Source organism: Diceros bicornis, chromosome 34 (genome assembly GCF_020826845.1).
Source record: "Diceros bicornis minor isolate mBicDic1 chromosome 34, mDicBic1.mat.cur, whole genome shotgun sequence".
Classification (NCBI taxonomy): domain Eukaryota; kingdom Metazoa; phylum Chordata; class Mammalia; order Perissodactyla; family Rhinocerotidae; genus Diceros; species Diceros bicornis.
Window position 1 is genome coordinate 28,380,252 of NC_080773.1, and position 20,397 is coordinate 28,400,648.

Genomic DNA, 20,397 nt, shown 5'->3' on the forward strand with positions numbered 1-20,397 from the left:
ATCAAAGAAGCATCTATAAAAGACTGCATTTATTTGTTGCCACAGTTAGCCAAAAAAGGACATAAAGTCTCTAAGGAAAAATTACAACGATCTCTAGACACTGTTCATTACCTAGGTCATAATCTAAGTGCTGAAGGAATCCAGCTCTCTCCAAAAAGGGTGAAGCTAATCCCAGAATTTCCTAGGCTTACAGCTAAGCCACAGCTTATACATTTTTAGGCTTGGCTGACTAGTGTAGACTATGGGTTCCTAATTTTTCTCTATTAGATTCTTCACTTTATGAATTTACTAAAATTTTATCTTCCCAAGGAATTCCTTCCTTGGGAAGATAAACATGAGGCGGCTTTTATAAGACCAAAACAAGTGGTGTAAGAACGACCTGTCATAGGGCTTCCTAACTATTCAAAATATTTTTCTTTTTCTGTGCATGCAAACGCTAACCAAGCCCTGGGAATTTCATGCAAGAACATGGCAATAAACATAGGCTTGTTGCCTATTACAGCATACAAATTAATTCAGTTGCTCTTGCCTATCTCTGCTGTCTTAAGGCTATAGCTGCATCTGCAAAGTTAGCAGACGCCTCAGCATATTTAAATTTAGGAGATTATGTTTAATTACAAATGACACCACGTCCAATATCTTCTTAATTCTGAATGAACTTAATATTTATCTTCAAGCAGACTAACCTCCTATGAGATCCTTCTGCTTTTACCACTTAATCTACATCTTACACATTGCAACATCCTTAACCTGCTGTGTTACTCCCTCTGCCTGAGGGGGGGTGAGCCCCATGGCTCAGAACAACATCCCATTTTGTGACACCCCGAACTGATTTATGAGGCACCACTTTAACTAATCCCAATCTAATCTTGTTTGTTGATAGGTCACACTGTAGAAATGTAAAAGGGAATTTCCAAAGTGGTGATGCTATTATGCCCCATATGAACTACTTGAAAAGGGAAACCTTCCACAAGCTAAACAGGCCCAGCAAGCCGAGATCCACACCCTTACAGAACACTCCAGTTATCAGAAGGACAAACTATTAAAATTTATACTGAGAGTCATTATGCCTTGGGATCGTCCATGCTTTTGGGGTGTTAGGGAAACAAAGAGTTTTTCTTACATCCTCTGGGACCCCAATCAAACATGGACAACAAGTAATCTGCTTATACCTATTCTCTTACCTTCTGAAATTGCTATCATCATAATTGCAGCTTACACTAAAATGACTGAGTCTGAGGATCAAGAATACACCCTAGCTGACTTTCAAACAAAGGCAGTAGCAACAGAATCTATAAAGATTGTGGCATGAAGTCTATTCATGTGGATGAAGTCTATTCTGCTTCTGCAAAAAATGACCCCTCATTGCCAGGCTTTCACCATCCTCATGTTCTGGCGACACAGCAACAATCTGCTCCTGGGTCAAAGAAATTAGCATGGGCTATAGGAAACCCATGATGGCCACTTCGTTCTTCCCGGACCCCTAGCAAACCTCATTTTTTAGTTTTTCTACATTTTTCTACATTCCTTCACCCACCATGGTGCACTAAGGATGACTCAAATTAGGAATAGACATCGGTGGGCAGACTTCTATAAGACTGCAAAAGCAGTTTACCACCAATGTCTGATCTGTCAGGTGTATAATGCCGGAAAACTCATTCTCCCCAGAAACCTCAGACCTCCTCCCTCTGGCCCCTTGGGTAACTGCAGCTGGACGTCAATCATCTGCCACCGGGTAGGAGTTATCTATATGTTCTTATTATTGTATGTATATTTTTAGGATGGGGTGATAGCTTCCTTTGCCACAAAGATGATGGCCTCACAGATTTTTGGAAAGTGTGTTTCCCATGTGGGCTATACCTTCCACAATTTCCAATAATTGAGGCACTGACTTCACTGGACAAGTCCTACTAGTCATCACTTAAACCTTGCAAACTTCTGGGAATTATCAATGCCACTATCACCCTCAATCATCAGGCAAAGTTGAAAGAACTAATGGGATCCTGAAAGTTAAAATCTCTAAACTTGCTGAAACTACTGGACTCCCTTCGCATAAGCTGTTGCCTTTGGTTGCTGACTATTCAAAATACCCCCTTTGGGAAACATAAGCTCACTCCACATGAAATAGTCACCAGCAGACCAATTTCCAACAGACCAATTTCAGCTTCCTGCTGATTCCTTGTTATCCTATGCTAATATGATAAGTTACTGTCTTGTGCTAAAACCTATCATCAACAGGCTAAAGAAGGCTTCGCAGATTCCAGTTCAAAGGATCCTACTGGAAACAGCCAGGAGCCTTTTGACTGGGTATTTTGGACACATCAACAGAGAAAGACCGCCCTTGAACCCTGCTGAAAGGGATCTTACCAAGTGCTCCTGACCACTGAGACTGCTGCAAAATTAGAAGGTATTGAGCCTTGGGTTCACATCTTACAGCTAAAGAAGGCTCCACATGACATCTGGTCCTGTACAGATGCTGGAGAACTCTGAATCAAATTAATGAGGAAAACAAGTAGCTGACATTGAAGTAGACTGTTTATGCCCAAGACACCAGACCAAGACTTCATATTTTGACTAAACACGAGACGCTTTCTTCTTCTCTTTCTTTCCTTTACTCTGGTATTGGCCTGGAAAAATAATACCCTCATCCATATCTCTCAGGCCATGCTAAGGGCGGGTAAACTTTCAGATGCTGAATTGTCACCAAAAATTCCAAACTATCCATGATGTTAGAGATCCCCTGATGGATCCTCCCTGTGACCAATTTCTCTTCTATTGCCAATGTCACTGCAAACTACAACCAGCAACCTTTATACAAAATAAGGGAAGAATGGCACAGATGCTAGCTCAGGGCCAATCTTCCTCAAGCAAAAAGAGTAAGATTGGCAACAGGTGTTAGCTCAGGACTGCTCCTCCTCACACACACAAAAAAAAGATGTGAAAAAAAATTTGAGAGGCACATGGAGAATTGTCTCCAAACAGGGTGTACCTTTCCCTTTAAAATTTGGGAATTATTGATTATATAAAAAGATCCATAGAAGATTTTGATACCAAGAATGACTTTGGTTGTGTGGTCCTGTGGGGTTGTTAAGGAATGAAGGAGGCAGGAAGAGACAACAGATTTACCCAGAGACTTCATGGGAAAGACAGATCCAAGAGTGAGAGAATGTTTATCCTGGGTAAGCAATGAGAGGTAAGGGCAAATGAAAAGAAAGAATAATATCGTATTTTCACAATAAATTTAAATTTGTTAGTTTAATGGAAAAATATATTTAATTCAGTACCCTCATATAGAAGAAACAAATTCTGAATGGTTTGCTGACTTAAATTTTAAAGCTAAATAATATTTTATAATAAAACAAAGGAGAAATTTGTGGTCTTAGAATTGGAAAATATTTCTTAAACAGAACAATAATCATTATCTACCACAGAGAAATGTCAAATCAGTTAAATTAAATTAAGAACTTATTTTAACCAAAAGATATGCACATCCACAAAAAAAAGAGGGATGGAGGGAGGGAGAGAGAGAGAGAATTAAGAAAAGAATAATATCCAGCAAATATAGAGACCTCCTACAAGTCAATAAGGAAAAAGAAAAGACAGACAATAGAATAATAAAAATGGGCAAAGTAAACTAACACAGGCTTCAAAAAGAGGTTGTCCAACATCTAGTAAACTTGTGAAAATAAGCCCAAGTTCCTCAGTAATCAGAGAAATGGAAAGAAAATCACTACTCGGCACCATGACACACCAACCAGCAGGCCAAAATGAAAATGAAATAAAATTACAAGTGCTCACAGGATGTGGATGAACCAAGAATCTCCTATTCTGCTGGTGGGTGGGAAAATTGGTGAAACCATTTCCCAACCCTACTTGGCACTATCTCCCAAAGCTGAAGACATGTAAACCTATGACCCAACAATTCCACTATTCTATATATAGTCAGCAGAAATTTGTAAGTGTGTCATCAAAACGTGTTCTAGAACTTACATACTGGCATTATTCCTAACAGTCACAAACTGAAAACCACCCACATGCACGTTAACAGTGAGATGAATGCCAACTCAGTGGCAGCAGTTCCCACTATAAATAAAGTCAGGCCAAGAGAGAAGAGCAATCAAGTAATCAGGAAAGGTATGTCTTGCAGAGCCTCCCAGTATGGTGAGCAGGTCTTAAGTGACAAATCCACTGTAACATTCCAATGTTAGAATTGTCGGGGGAAGAGGGAGAATCTCCCTCTGCCCTTTCCCTTAAGGTTCTTCTGGCTGGCCAAATAATCAACAAGACAGGTTAGCAGGAGAAAATAATACCAAGTTTAATAACATGTATACATGGGAGAAAGCAGGGACACTGCGTTTCTCAACACAATAGCAGAAATTCTCGTCTTAAATATCATTTTTAGCCAATGACAAAGGAGGATTTTGGCGGTGGGGGGAGTCAGTTACAGGAGATTACCACTAAAGCACAGTAAACAAGAGTAAGGTTTATTATACAGCCCCAAGGCCTCATCTTCCACATTGATAAGTTACTAGAAATGAGCTCACCCCCCCTTTTTCTCAATACAGAGAGGGAGATACCTTTACAAATGGAGACTTCCCTTGTAAATGATTGTCTGACAACTCCTCGCAGGGCCATCCAAAGAATGTGGCCAGAGAGACAGGACTCCCGATAAGATGGGTTTGTTGGTGCCTTTTCTATTGTAACCTCTATCCTAAATTATCTTTTATAGCAGTCATGATAATAACCCCTTCCTAAAATAGCTTTTTTGGTTTTAAATTTTTTAGGCAGTTTGGGAGGGGAAACTCAAATATTTTTCCTGAGCTCTCTGAGTCCTTATTGTCTTCAGCTCGAAATAATCCGCATACCAGAGTGGTGCTTCCTGGGGCAGCTTGCCCTGAGCACCATCAGAATCAAGAAAAGAATAATATCCAGCAGATATAGAAACCTCCTACAAACCACTAAGAAAAAGAAAAGACAGACAACAGAATAGTAAAAATGGACAAAGTAAACTAACATATGGTTCAGAAAGAGGTTGCCCAATGTCTATTAAACATATGAAATTATGCCCTAAGCCTTCAAATCCATTGCTCCACATTTAAAGGAGGTCAGGCATCTTCCATTTGCTCCCAGTGAACCATCTATTGATCCATGTTTTAACTGATCAACCAAACTGTTAGAGCAGTTTCTAACTCCGTGAGCTGCAATATTCAAAGCAGAATCTCTGCTTAGTGAGCCCATATCAATGTTTGTCCTAATCCACCTTGATGTCATTCTACTATTACCCCACACCCTAATATCCATTCCCACACACGTTCCCAGGATTTCGGCTGTATAAGTGAGAAAACTCAAGTAGATTTTTGGAGTGTAGTGCACCTCCTCAGGGTCACACTTTGTACCTTACCATTAGGGGCCTGCTGGGACTTGAGTGTAGTTATAGTTCTAGGAGCAAGAAGAAATGGTGGCAGTGGGTCCTGAAGAGAATCAGCGGTCTTGCATGGCAACTGCTTCAGGGGAGGCCATTAAAGTTTCCTCAGTCAATGCAGGGTTAATCCCTTCAGACAAGGTTGAAAGGCCAATACCACCGTGGTTGGAGATGTCCCACTGCCAGGGGTAGGGAGGCCACTTCCAGTGGTAGTGGAGAAGCCACTTTCACTGGGGGTGGGGAGGTCAATTCTACTGGGGGTGGAGAGACCAGTTCCACTGGGGGTGGAGACACATTTTCCACTGGCAAGGAAGGCTCTTCAGAATTTAGGGGCTCAGTGTCCCCAGCCTCATCAGGGTCTTCCCGCACATCCCCATTCCAACCTAACAGAATCCCATTCTTTCCCAGTCAATGCCCTCACTTTAATAGTAGACACCCTGTGAGGCTGGGAATACAAACTGCAGTTATGATTCAGCCAGTCTCAGCAGAAGATTCTGCATTTGATTTTCAGCAATCTCAGCTGAGTGGCTACAGGAGATAAAGGTGTCCTTCAGGGCACACACAGATGCCTTCAGGTCATTTACATGGTGCTTCAGCTGGGAGTTTGAATCCCTGAGCTCAACATTTTCTTTCAGCTCTTTGTCCAGCAACATTAGGAGCAACCAGCCAATGTTATTACATTCATTAGTTTTAAAAAAATGTTTGGGGGCCAGCCCGGTGGCGCAAGCAGTTAAGTGCGCGCGCTCCGCTGCGGCGGCCCGCGGTTCGCCAGTTTGGATCCTGGGCGCGCACTGCTTGGCGAGCCATGCTGTGGCAGCGTCCCACATAAAGTGGAGGAAGATGGGCACGGATGTTAGCCCAGGGCCAGTCTTCCTCAGCAAAAAAAGAGGAGGATTGGCAGATGTTAGCACAGGGCTGATCTCCTCACACACACACAAAAAATGTTTGAAAGTGTCATATACACAGTCACTCAGATACTTACTTCCTACAAGGGGTTGATTAGGAGTATCCAATGCAGATATTTTGCATATCTCTATTGCCAAATCACACCATAGACTATCAGTGCTCTCCTTAATATTGAAAATAAACTCATAACCATCTTTAAATCTAATCAGATTAGAAAGCCAATTCCAACACTGATTGAAATAGTCTAGGTGATATTAGTGAAAGTGTTTATTCAATAATGATTATGAGGAGTTCGAACCCCAAGAAAACAGTTCAACAGAGTGCTCTGATGGAAAAGCTCCAAGGTATGTGAGTTTAAGCGCAGGTTATATCTCTTTCACAAAACAGTGCACGTGCAGGGAAGAGGAAAAGAAAAAAAAAAAACTTATGACTAGAGTTCACGTATGTAAAAAAAAAAAGGGATAGAGCACATCTAGGCTTTTCTTTAAATTATATATTGAAGGTAACATAAACAAGAATTTCTTAGTTATACACCAAACAAGTTCAGAGATGCTGACATTGTCTATGTATGGAGGGAGGCAAAGACTAGGCTAATAAGTCCCTCAATCTCTAAGAAATGCAGCTGGGAAATATGAGTGAGGTACCACTTTATCTCTTCCTGTTGTGGATCTGTCTAGCTGGCGTGTTCAGTCATGAGATGTGGGGTTGCAAGGTCATTTGACACAGGCTGAAGATGGCCTGCATGGCTGCTTCACAGGACAACATGGGTTTTATTGTACTGACTTAAAGTATTTGAAGTTTGCTTGCTAGATTTGCGTGCTGGACCATGGAGAGGGGTCCCAAAATCTGTCCACACACCCCACACATCTTAAACCAGAACCTCTGGGGCTGGAAAAGAGGACTCTGCCTTTTTAACAATGGCCTGATGCACATCTAAATTGGAACATATTTGCCCCAAATCCTGGATTACTGATGCCCTAAATCCTGGATTACTGATACTGGTCTGCATCATCACCCTCACATTATAATGGGATGGATTGTAGTTGTGCCCTTCCCATTGACTCCAGACCTTTACTGGCCTTACTTTCAGTGGCCTGTTCTTGAGTCCCCACCCCAATCACAACTTAGGCTGTCCCAGCTGCTCTTTTCCCCTAGTTGGTGATGGCCAGCCTCACACTGTAGCAGTTTCTGGAAGTCTTTTTCTGTTCTTAAAAACCTCTTTCTGCAAACCATTTTCCGGCCAGAAGCTTCCGGTGGGTGTCCATTTACTGGATGTATTGTCTTTCCCTTTCCAGGAATGTGTTCCACGCTTCTATACCAGCAAGTGAACTCTTACTTGCCCGTTTGAAAACTTTTTCGTTGGATACAAAGTGGATAATACACGCCCCGGCCACATTACTTCTCTGCCTATCCCGCTGAAAGCAACTTAATCTGCTTCATGTTTGCCATGTGAAGCTCGAGATTCTGAAAATTTACCGATTTTCTGCAAGAGTCCAATTCAGAAAATGAGGTAATTTCAGAGGCTTCTCACCTTCTGGCCATCCCTGACTACTGGCCTCAAACCCGGCCCCTTGCCTTCTGTACGGTGTCCCAACATGGCCGCCCCCATGTGATGGCGAGCAGGGCGCGGACATATTGCCTCCTAGGGACATGCGGGAAATCCACTTGTCCGCGTTTCCTCAAATGCTTGCGACCCACATCGGCTGCCGTAGACGGAGCCGACTCAGGGCGACCGGTCCAGAAATGGAAGCAGTTTACGGAAGTACATCGCTTAGACTCGCCTAGTGGGTCCGGGGAAAAACAGGTCAGTGCGTGGTTTTGTCCCTGGAAGTTTTGCTGTTACAGGGGAGGCTTTGTTTCTCACAGATCGACGTGTGGACGTGGTGTAGTATGGACCCATGGAATTATTGCCGGGGATGGGGGGCGGGGGGAGGCGGGGGGAGGAGGGTAGAAGCACCGAGGTGGAGGTATTTAAGGGGAACCAGTGGGAACCTAATTTGAGGTATTTGAGGAGAACCAGTCGCGTCTGTCTGTGGGGTGTCCTGGGCGTCAGTGCAACAATTAAGATTCTGTGGAGATCAACCCGTTGTCCTGACAGTCAGGGTGAGAGGTTCAGCGATCACCCCACTTGTGGGGAGTGCAAGTGGTGTTTACGATGATCGCAGGGTCTGGTTCAGGTTGGGAATTTAATATGGGGCTCAGTGATGTTGGGGTCGGGGTGTCTGATCCACGTTTCGGATTAATAAAGGCTATGTGGTCAGTGTCTGTGGTACAGAAAGGCTGTGAGGGCTGAAGCTGTGGACGCGCAGGACCCCTGGCTGTTGGTTAGGTTGAGGTTCCAACCTCGGCCGCTGGGACAAAAGGCGGTACAGCCCAGGGCAGTAGTTCGAAACCATCTGTTTTTTTAGCCTTTAATTCAGGAGTTGATTGCTTACAGATCGAGGGACTAAACCAGCAACGCACGTCTGTTATGTATCGTCTATGGTTGCTTTCGCCCTTCAAAGGCAGGATTGAGTTTTTGTGACAGAGACTTTTTGGCCCCCAAAGTCGAAAATGCATATCTGTCTCTTTGCAGAAAATGTTTGCCAACACCTACACTCAGCTCTTAATGTATAGCAACGGGCACTGTTGCTTACTTGTCTGACATACATTCACACTTTCTTCTTTGTTAACAGAATCTCCATTTTGTTAAGTATCCAACCGTCTGGCAAAGTGACCCATATCCTAGTTTGTTAGTAAGTCGGAGTTGGTCTTAGTCAATCATGGTGGTTCCAGCTCCCATTGCTAGTGACTGAATTACTATGAAATGACCTTAGGAATATGGTGCAGTTCTAGCCAGTTATGTATGTGAAGATCTGCTTGGGGGTTTCTGGAGGAGCATTTTCTCTTTTAAATGAGTAATTCTTTGAGTCTCTTTTTGATGAGTCTCATGTCGGTGATGATATCCATGAAAATAACCTTTCTGTTCTACTTTCTAATGTTTATAACTTATTTGTATCTCAGTGCATTGGCTCAACTCTGCAATACAGAGTTGAAAAGTGGGGTGGTAGTGGACATCTTTGTCTTGTTGCCCACCCATAAAATTCACCTGCTTTATTGTCTGGAGTTAACATGTTTTCAGGAGGGTTAAACTAGAATTTCAAATTTAATGAGATAAATATATTCATAATATCCTTTCAGAGGAAAAAATATATATTTTTATCTGAGTCATATCTCTCATTAATTCCTTTTATTCTTTATTTGCATTTTCTCTTTTGACTCTATACGTATTTGTCTGACTACAAATATGTCTATATTATTGGTCTTTTCAAATAACGGGCTTTTAGTATTGTTGAGCTCTTTCATTTCTTTGTTAATTTAAAAGATCTACAAGTTCATCAGTATAAAAGCAATATATCTATAAATAGTATTGCCCAGGTCAAGAAACAGGACATTGCCAGCACCTCAGTGGTGTTCTGTGAGTCTTTTCCCAATTGTATCACATCCTCACACCCAAAGGTAATTACTATCCTGCTCTCGATACCAAGCACTTTAAGGCTTTTCTTTATAGTTTTATCATATAATTAATCATTCATTATAATTATATTTTATTTAGTTGTGCCTATTTTTAACTGTGTTTCAGCGTAATTATACATCATGTGTTTTTTTATGTCAAGCTGCTTTTGCTCAACAATTGTAAGAATCATTGATGTTTTTGCACATAGGTGTCTTTTTTTTTTGCTATGTAACAAGGGTCAGGCAAACCTAGTCTATAATGTTTACACAGTCAATATTTTAGGAATTGTAGGCCAAAGGAGGTCTCTCACATATGCTTCTTTGTTTTTGTTTTACAATTCTTTAAAAATGTGAAAAGCATTCTTAGCTTGCAAGCTGGGAAAAGATTGTAGTTTCTCCATAGCATTCCATTTGAATATATGGCAGTTTTTCCTACTATTTGTTAAACTTGTATTGTTTGCATTTTGGCTTATTATGAATAATGCTGCTATGAAAATTCTTGTCCATGTCTTCTGGTTCAAATATGTCCTTATTTTTGGAGGGATATATATCTTAGATGTATACTTCAGAGTGAAATTGCTTCCGGGTTGGTGAACACGTGGCGATGTAGGGAGAGTGGCGCTCCTGGAGAGGGATGGAAGCTTCTCACTCTTTCCCCATACCTTCCTTGCCCTATGCATCTCTTTCATCTGGATGTTCCTGAGTTATATCCTTTTATAATAAGTAAATATAGTGAGTAAAATGTTTCTCTGAGTTCTGTGAGGTGCTCTAGCAAATCAGTCAACTCACGGAGGGGGTTACTGGAACCTTCAATCTGCAGCTGGTTGATCAGAAGCACAGGTGACAACCTGGACTTGTGTTTGTGTCTGAAGTAGGAGATGGGGGGCAGTCTTGTAGGACTGAGCCTTTAACCTGTAGGATCAGATGCTACCTCAAGGTAGACAGTGTCAGAAGTGAGTTGAATTGTAGGACACCCAGCTGGTGTTGCAGCATTGCTTGGTGGTTTGTTTAAAAAACACACATATTCGAATTGGTATCAGAATCTTACTTTCTTTTGGATGAGTTTCTTATTATTACATTTGCCTGTTCTGTAGCACTGCAAGTTACATACTTTAAGAAAATTATTAGTTTTCATCAGGACACTAGAGATTACATACAGCATGGAATCTTACTTTGTCAAATTCTTATGTTAATTAGTACTTTTACACTCTTCTCTGACAATACAGGGACCTTGGAGCACTTCAACTTCATTTACCACCCTCTAATTCACATGCTATTATCGTGTATTTTAATTTTTTATGTACTTAAAACCTCCTAAGATATTATCATTATTGCTTATAAGACAATGCTTCTGATTTGCCCAGTACCTTGGTTTTCAAACTGAAATGTGTGTACTCACGGGGTGTACAAAAACATTTGAAGAGATACCTAAGCATGCGTGGTTTAAAGGAAAACAATGCCCAGATCCTCTCCTTCCAGATGGACTGTTTTGTATAAATGATCTGCCTGAGATTCATCTGCTCCTGAGGCATGGTGCTATGGTGGATCTCATTTCCCAGTCTCCTTTGACAGGCACCCCACTTAAACTTCACAGAGTAAAGGAATACCTCCACCACATTCAGAATCTTAGGCTTTATTGGTCAGAGGTATAAAATCTTCTGGGGTACCAAATAAAGGGACACTTAGCAATACTTGTGGGCATTGTGTTAAAGTTGAGTGCTCAGGAGCACTGAGGAATCTGGGCCCAGAGGAAATTGACCACTGATTGAATTTTCTCCGCAGCCCACAGGCTCTGACTCCCCAGGAGCAAAAGAATCATGTGAAGGAGGAAGAATTTACAGGATTTGGTAACACTATTTATGAGGACACATTTGATTGAAGACTGAGATTTCTGGACAGAAATTTAGAGCAGATCTGGAAGACACCAAGACAGAGCCTCCCTGTTGCCAGCTGTTTTCAGAAAAGTGGAGAAAATGACCCAGGCCCAGGTGACTTTTGCTTTGTTTTATTCTTTCCTTTGTTCTCTAGTGGATTTATGGAGGCCTGTAAAATATCACTTCCATTAATCTGAAAAGTATGCATACATGTATCTTTTGTCTGTCATATAAATATGAATGTGGTGTTCTAGGTTAACAAGAAGATTTAACTTCTACACATTGTAGAAACTTCCAACTGATGAATGGATGGATGACTGAATGCACAATTACAGAATATTTTATTAGGCATTTGCTTCTTCAATGATATATTAAGATAAAAACCACACCAGATATCTAGATGCAACCTAGAGAGTGGAAATAAGCAGAAAAACTTGAACATTTCTTCCATATTATCAAAAGGACATCACTTCATTAAACAGCCCTATGTTATGATAGGAATCCTTGACATTTGACGATGTGGCTGTGGACTTCACCTGGGAGGAGTGGCAGCTCCTGGCCCCTGCTCAGAAGGACCTGTACCGGCACGTGATGTTGGAGAACTACAGCAACCTGGTGTCACTGGGTGAGGACAGCTCCCCCGTGTCACTCAGAGGGTCCCCAGTCAGTGGCCTTTCCATTCTCAGCTTCTGAAAATTCTGGAGTGTCTGTGGTGCTCTGAAGTGGTAAATTCTCAGTCCCCTCTCTGCTCCCAGAGAAGTGGACATATTCTCCCTTCTCCTGAGAGAAAGCTTTTACTTTGTAGGTGTGAAAATTGTTTTGTCCTCAAATACAACATTCTGCGGTCTTCACAGGCCCCATGTCCAATTCAGTGTGTCTAAGTCTTCCGTCATTTCCCATGAACAGGTTATCAAGCCAGCAGACCAGACACACTCTCCAAGGTGGATCAAGTAGAACCTTCATGGACAATGGGAGATGAAATCCACTGTGGAACCCATTCAGGTGAGTGAGAGAACCTGCAAGGGCAGGCTGTGGAAATCACATTCTAGTCGTTCAGAGAAGAGTCACAGTGGTGAAGGGTGTTAAAGGATAGGTAAACAGAGCCTCCATGCATGTCTCTGCCCATGTGAGACCTCTTTTTCTTTGTAGGAGTTTAGAGAAAAATATATCCCTTTATCTCTTCTGGGATCTGTTACTCATTTATTTTATCTGCATCTTGATTTTTTGTTTGTTTGCATAGGTTTCTTCCTAGGATTCTCAAATCTTTCCCTTCTTCAGATTCTTCCACCTCCTTGCTATGAAATTTCACCTTCCAAGGCCTCTCTCCAGAGAGAAACTTTGAATTCCTGTCTTCTGACCACTGCACTTTTCTGTACTATTGTTAATGTTGATTTCCCTTCCTTATATCCACCCCATCTTGCATGCTATTCCTCGAAAGTAAAGTGGTCCTCACTGTGCCTTCCTCCCCACGCTGAGGTTCTCCAAAGGTTCTGTTTTCCATTTTCTCATCTGATCTCCTAATCCTTCAAAGTTTTCTTCCTTCTAATAAGCTAAGCTCCTTCCGTTTGCTGGGGAAGACTCGCAAATTGACCCAATGTGATCCACCACAGACTTTTAGTTCTATAAAATTTACTCACCTCGATGGCAACTCTCCTGAGTTCCCAATAACTGCAAGGACCTAGACTCATCTTTCTCACTAGAAAATCCTTGTTAAGTTTAGGTTCTCGTTTACTCTTGTGCATCTTACAACCTGGCCATCCAGGCATTACCTCAAATGTTCCTACCTGCAGAGCTTCCTTCTTTAAAGGAGTGGGCTGTTCATGATGTATTTTAACTAGAAAAGATATTTTAACATCCTACATTCTCAGTTCCAGCCTAAACCAGATCATAACTCTTGCCTACTTTGAATTAATTCCTTTGTGAATTTACTAATTCTGATCTTCCTTCTACTTTATTGTAGATGTTACCATTGTATTCATTTCCTGACAGCTTTCATTTTTTTCCCCATCATATTCTGATGACATTAAGTCCTAGTTAACCACGTTGCTGTCATATAACATGAAATTCTTTCAGTGATCTCCGTGATATAGTGTTATCTTGTTCACACAGATTTCCGTCTTTTCTCCTAAATTCCTCAATATGTTCCATACATGTGGTTGCTTACTTGATTCATCCCTTTATAAATTATTTTTTGATAGCCTAGTGTATGCTGGAGAGCAAGAGCAGTGAGAAAAAGCATACAAATAGACCAAGAGCTTTCATTCTAAGAGGAAGAGACATAAAATTAATCAAATAAAAAAAATAAATAACATGTCAAGGGGGTGAAAATGCTGTGATGAAATTAAGTCAGCATAATGGAACAGTAGGGGCTGGGGCTAAGGCTACCCTTTTAGGAAAGAAAACACCTCTCCAAGGTGGAGATTTTAAGTTAGATGTGCTCAGAGCTCTCTGCTGTGTCACTCTCTTTACTCTTCCCCAAGCTGACCACAACAATGAACCCACCAGTGAGGTCTGGCTTCCTCCACAATGTAACTTGATTTCTTCCACCTCTACCCATCGCTGTTGCTCCTTCCCACCAGTTTTCACAACCTGCAGCTGTTTTCCTTGTGTCTGTCTTTTCCCTTTAAGTGTTTTTACTCAACTGCAGTGCAGGCTCCGTGAACATGAGGAATATGCTTGTGTATCCCCAACGCCAGCACCATGTAGTCATCAGTAATGATGTGTGCAGTGAATGAGCGTGTCCCTCACCAGTTTGGAAGAGGTGGCCCTCCAACCCGTGGTCTGCTGCTCACAGTAAATTGCTTGTATTTTACAGTCTTTGCATGTTTTGCAAGGCATTATTTAGAAAGTAGCCAAATTTGTGTTTATTCATTATAACTGTTTTTTCCAATGTGCAAGGAACATTAACAGGGAGTTTTATTTACACTTATAGCATCAGGTCATTACTGAAAAGACACCTAACATCAAGGTATTTTTAAAAATACCTTTATTCCAAATGAAGATGATGGAAGAATTCATTGTTTTCTTTCCTAGAAATTTGGAAACTTGATGATCATCTACTGAAGCACTTAAAAAATGAAAGCATGGAGAAGAGCCTAGAACAATGGCATGAATATAACACATTTGAAAATTCTGGTCATCGGAGCAGAACTCATTTTGTGTTAAGGCAAAATCAGGACATGCTGGACTTAGATGGAAAAAGTATGAAATCACATTTAAATTTACTTAACCAGAGCAGAAGCTATGAAATAAAGAACCCTGCTGAACTTACTGGAAATGGGAAATCCTTTTTCCATACTAACAGTGAAAAATTTCATACTGAAATTAAACTCCCTGAAAGCCAAAAACTGATCAGCACTAAGTCTAAAGTCATTAAGCATCAGAAAACTCAAAAAATAAGGAAACCTCATGTATGCAGTGAATGTGGGAAAGCCTTTATCAAGAAGTCTTGGCTCACTGATCACCAGAATCTCCATACAGGAGAGAAACCCCATCAATGTAGTCTGTGTGGGAAAGCATTCTCCAGAAGGTTCATGCTCACTGAACACCAGAGAACACATACAGGAGAAAAACCTTACGTATGCCCCGAATGTGGCAAAGCCTTTCTCAAGAAATCACGGCTTAACGTACATCAGAAAACACATACAGGAGAGAAACCCTTTATGTGTGGTGAATGTGGGAAAGGTTTCATACAGAAGGGAAATCTCATGGTACATCTACGGATTCATACAGGTGAGAAACCTTACATATGCAATGAATGTGGAAAAGGCTTCAGCCAAAAGACATGCCTCACAGCACATCAGAGATTTCACACAGGAAAGACTCCCTTTGTGTGTGGTGAATGTGGAAAATCCTGTTCCCAGAAGACAGGTCTCATTAAACATCAAAGAACTCACACAGGAGAGAAACCTTTCGAATGCAGTGAATGCGGGAAAGGCTTTATCGGGAAGTCACAGCTCGTTATACATCAGAGGACTCACACAGGAGAGAAACCCTATGGATGCAATGAATGTGGGAAATCATTCAGAGGGAAGTCAGTTCTCAATAAACATCAGAAAATTCATTCAGTCAAGGTGGACAGTCCTCCCTCAGAGAGTCACAGATCATCACAGACCAGTGTTGTCCTGCAGGAGAAAACTGTTGTTAATATGGTGACTAGGCAAGTGCCTTCTGTGGCCCCTCAGACATCAGTCAACATCAGTGGGCTCCTAGCAGATAGGAATGTAGTCATAGTGGGACAGCCTGTGGCCAGATGTGCCCCCTCAGAAGGTAACACAGGGTTTGCACAGGAGAGATATCTTATGAATGCAGTGAATGTGGTTGTGCCTTCAGTGATCAATTATATCTTATTTTATGTCACAGAAAACCAGTAGAAAAAACTCAGGGACATTCTATATGGAAAAGGGTTGAGCAAAAATTTCTAGCTCATATTATGGCTGAAAAGTATATACTGAGAGAAACTATAAATACCAGGACTGGGAAAGCCTGATATCCTCATCCTATTCAGGATATTCATTGATACAGAGGCATAATCTGATGTTAACCCAAACACATTACATCAACTGCTCTATTGTGTCAGTTAAATGATGAAGGAAGCCTGAGTTCAACCAAGTGGAGGAAATAAGTGAATCTTTAAAACATATAAGATAATTTATATCTGGAATGTTGCTATGAATGAAAAACCAGAAAGGGGCTAATATTGGATTGGTGGGATGGAAGGCATGTATATGTCAATTCAATTTCCCCAGGCCAGGGTGAAGGATTAATTGAAAACTGGATGTCTATCATAAACTCGTAGAGGTTTATATTATGCAGGGGCACTTACGAAACAACAGCCTTAGATTGAGTCAATTAGTTCATTTACTGAGTACTTGTCAGATACTTCCTTTATACCTGGTTCTGTTCCAGGAGCTGAGGATAGAGTGGTGATCAAAACAGAAAAAGCCCATCATCTCCTGGAGAGAGCACTGAGGTAGTTGGATTATCATTAAGTGGTATCTCCACACTCCAACTAATCTAGTGAGAGGATGTAAATATCTACATTAAGTGAAATGGACATGGAGCAATTGGTTCAAGGGAATATGACAGTTTATTGTTAAAGGCGCATATTATTTTGCAGGAGTTGAGGAAGGACTCTTCTTAATGGTAGTTAAGCACCACAGAACACAAATAAGTTATCTTTTAAATGCCTGTTTCTTACGTCCACCAGGAGATTATAAATTCCCTGATTTTAGTCACTTTACTTAAATTTTAATGTTTAAAAAAATTGAAAACCAATAAGAAGACAACTTAGTCCCTCAGTGACACTAGGCACATTTCAAGTACTCAGCAGTCAGATGTGACTTGTGGCTACAGAATTGGACAGCACAGACAGTGAGCAAAACGGTGAGACAATGAGAGAGATCTCTATCATCATTTCCTTTATACCAGAAAGTTATATTGGAGAGTGCTGGTTTCCATGATTTTATATTTTCTAGCACATAGAAAAAACCCCTAATTATATATAGATTTGGAAAGTGAATGAATGAACTAATGGGCTAATCAAAATGTATTTTGTCATTGAAGGGAAAGACAGTTCTAAAGAACAGACTGTCACCTGAAACAGTTTTCCTTTGGGATCAGAGAGACTTAATAACTGATCATAAAGGCACAAAGCAGAAAAGGAAAATGATTCCTAGAATAAAGAAAACAAAAAGCAAGATGAGACCCTCTGGAGAGTACAGGAAGTGGGAGGAGGTGAGATCTTTTCAGAACGTCTTGGAGTTGAATCCTTAAATTTGTTCACAGGCTTATCACCTGTGAAAGTTGCCATTTAAAGATCCCAGCTCCTCTGTGACCTGCTGAATTGAGACATGTGACTTTTCCTATCCCCCTCCTTCCTTCCCACTATCTTGGGAGTGGGGTCTGCCTTCTCCTTTATCCAAAGTTCTTTCCTGTGATCGATGCCATGAGGATATGATATCCCAGTTACAAACAGTGAGTCCTACGCATAGGAAAAGAAATGGACATTTGCTATGCTGTGGCTGTCTCAGAATTCAACTGAAATCCTGGGTTTGGGTAATTTACTCCTCTAGAAATATTTTAAAGTATCATCACTGTGCCAGGCACTGAATTACACAGTGAGGATACATCAGTGAACAAAACAGGCAAAGGAACAGCTTTGTGGACCTTACAATCTAGTGAGGGAGAGAGACAGTAAATGGATTACAAAATGTCAGGAAGTGATAAGTCCTATGAAGAAAAATAAGGCCTAGCAATAGACAGTAATTTATAGTAATCTGTAGGTAGTAATGAGGGAGATTCCCCCTCCCAGGGGGAAGGCTTTTCTGGATAGATAAAATGTTAGCTAAGCCTGAAGTACTGAGGGGAATCACCCATCATAATATTTGTAATCAGAGAACATTCCAGGACTGTTTCTAATGAGACAGGCTTCCTGCCCAGAACTCTGGGGCTGGAGTCCAGGACTCTGCTTTTTTAACGAGGGCCTGATGCACACCTAATTTTGAACCTACATCCCCAACACCACCCTCACATTATAATGATATGGATTCACGGCAGATACTCTCCAGCAAAGAGTCAGTCATGAGTGTTCCACTAACCAGACCCTCAGATCCCCTCCAATTTTTGTCCTGTGACTCTCCCTTCTGGCCATGGCAAGGTCAGGTCAGTTCACTCATGGAACTGCTCAGTCAGGGCCCCAGGATGGGCTAGCCAGGCTGCCCTGAGCCCTGAGTGCCACATGCTGAGCTCACCTTTCAGAGCTTGGCATCCCCAGGTGAAGGAGGCCCAGTGCACACCTAAGCCTGCTACCAGACACAGGTTCTTTATGGTTTGAATAAAGATCACCTTCACCTTGAACAGTGGTTAGAAGTAGGTCCTAAAGTCATACTGTCTGATTTGAATCCTGCCCTCCCAGCCCAAGCTATGTGCCTTTGAGCAAGTTACTTAACTCACCTATGTCTCAGTTTATCTGTAAAATATCTGCCTTATAGGTTTGTTGTGAGAAGTAGATGTAGTTAGAACAGTGCCTGCCAACAGGCAATTAATAAAAGTCCTAGTGAGGGAGGAATCCCTCTTTCCTCCCATCTTCTAGGTCTCTCCTTCATCCTTCATCATCGATGATCACTTCTTCAGTGAAGCTTTCCCTCACTAGGCCAGGTTCCCCGATTTCTGGCCCTCCATAGAACCATGTTCCTCTCCTTTTAAGCACTTTATTGACTTGTAGTTTTATATTTCCTGGATTTAGATGTGTATTCCCCCTCTGGATTTGACTGAAATTGTTTGAATAGGTCACATAGGCACATGGTTCAAAACTTGGAACTATATAAAAAGGTACATTTATGAGTCTCACCCTGTTCTCAGTCCCAGTTTTCCCTTGACCTTCTGCCTCCTACAGGTAAACTTGTTTATTGTAACTCCTTCCAGTGTTTCTTTGTGTCAATACAAGCAAGTAGATACTTTTTGTCCCTTTTCTTTTCAAAAAGCAGCACACTATATACACTCTCTTGCACCTCTGCTGTATTTAATTATCACTGAGCAGCAGCATAGCACCTTGCAGGGAATTGAGAAAAAGAAGACTATCCTGTAAGCCAAATTCAGGTACTCATTTAACAGTCCATTATTGAAGCTTTCTGTTCAAGTTTTTGTTCTGAACGCTGGGGATACAAAAATATTACCGAATTTCTGTCTGAGGACCTCATAGTCCATTTTGGAGGGCACTCAACTCAGCAGATTATGATGGTTTAGCAAGACAAATGATCTTCAATCATCCCTGTATGGAGATGCTTCTCTATTTTCTCTATTGGATGCCTTCTTTACTTCCTATCCTTAGCACTGCTTATTATAGTTGCAATTTTATATTTAAGTATTGTATTAATGTAATTGAGACTGACCTGGAAGGTGTCCCAGAATACTATCTGAAGAAGTGACCTCTAAAATGACTCATGAAAGAACAGCTATAGCATCTAATATCCTCTCATTGCTTCCTTGTGCCAAGCACTTCAAAGAAGGGAGAGTATTTGCAAATTCCTGCTAGTATATGAGACCACAAGGCATTTGGAAAGGGCAGAATAATGGAAGATGATAAGGGAGAAACTTTGGTGTTTGTTTACAGCCTTAAAAGCATTCTCTTGAGATCTTGTTTTAGCCTGTAATTAATAAACTAATTCAGGGTTTTATGGAGGGTATGATAAATAAAGATGGTTGTGGTATAGAAAAAATGGTGGTTGGTGAGCCACCTACTTGTAGGGACCAGTGAGGTGGCATATTCAGTGGTAATTCAAACAAATGGACTAAAGCAATGAGGATGGTTAGAGGGAGTGGTTCAGGAGTTATTTTTGAGACAGCATTAACAGGAATTGGTGGCCAGTGTGATGAGGACACACAGATTATGTTTTGGGTGCAGCCTCTGACCTTTTCACGTCAACCTCCAGTAACCTACAATCCTGATAACTCTCACATCTCCATTCTTGATTTATTGTGTAATAGTGACTGCTAGGTGAGAAACAGAATAAGGGGAAAGTCAGTCTGGAGGGGAGAAGGACTTCTATTTTAGAGTTGCTGAGTTTGAGGAGCTGTGGGAGCGGAGAAGGCTCTGTTTTGATGCTATGTTAATAAAATCTTTTAATTAGAATTTAGTGGATACATACTTAGTGAAGATTCTCTCGATCTCCAAGCCCAAACCCCAAATATAATCAAAAT

At 41.3% G+C, this 20,397-nt stretch overlaps 1 protein-coding gene across 2 annotated transcripts; it reads left to right on the forward strand.

The window, feature by feature from the left end:
• Positions 1-7,286: 7,286 nt before the first annotated feature.
• LOC131397294 (zinc finger protein 350-like) lies at positions 7,287-20,394 on the forward strand. Of its 2 annotated transcripts, none has more exons than XM_058530092.1 (5): positions 7,287-7,838; positions 11,606-11,811; positions 12,196-12,322; positions 12,598-12,699; positions 14,731-20,394. In XM_058530092.1, the coding sequence occupies exons 2-5, from the start codon at positions 11,797-11,799 to the stop codon at positions 16,068-16,070; spliced, it is 1,584 nt and encodes a 527-aa protein (XP_058386075.1). In that variant the 5' UTR covers positions 7,287-7,838; positions 11,606-11,796; the 3' UTR covers positions 16,071-20,394. The 2 variants fall into 2 exon arrangements, with proteins under 2 accessions (XP_058386075.1, XP_058386074.1); XM_058530091.1 differs by lacking the exon at positions 7,287-7,838 and adding an exon at positions 7,850-8,132.
• Positions 20,395-20,397: the final 3 nt, after the last annotated feature.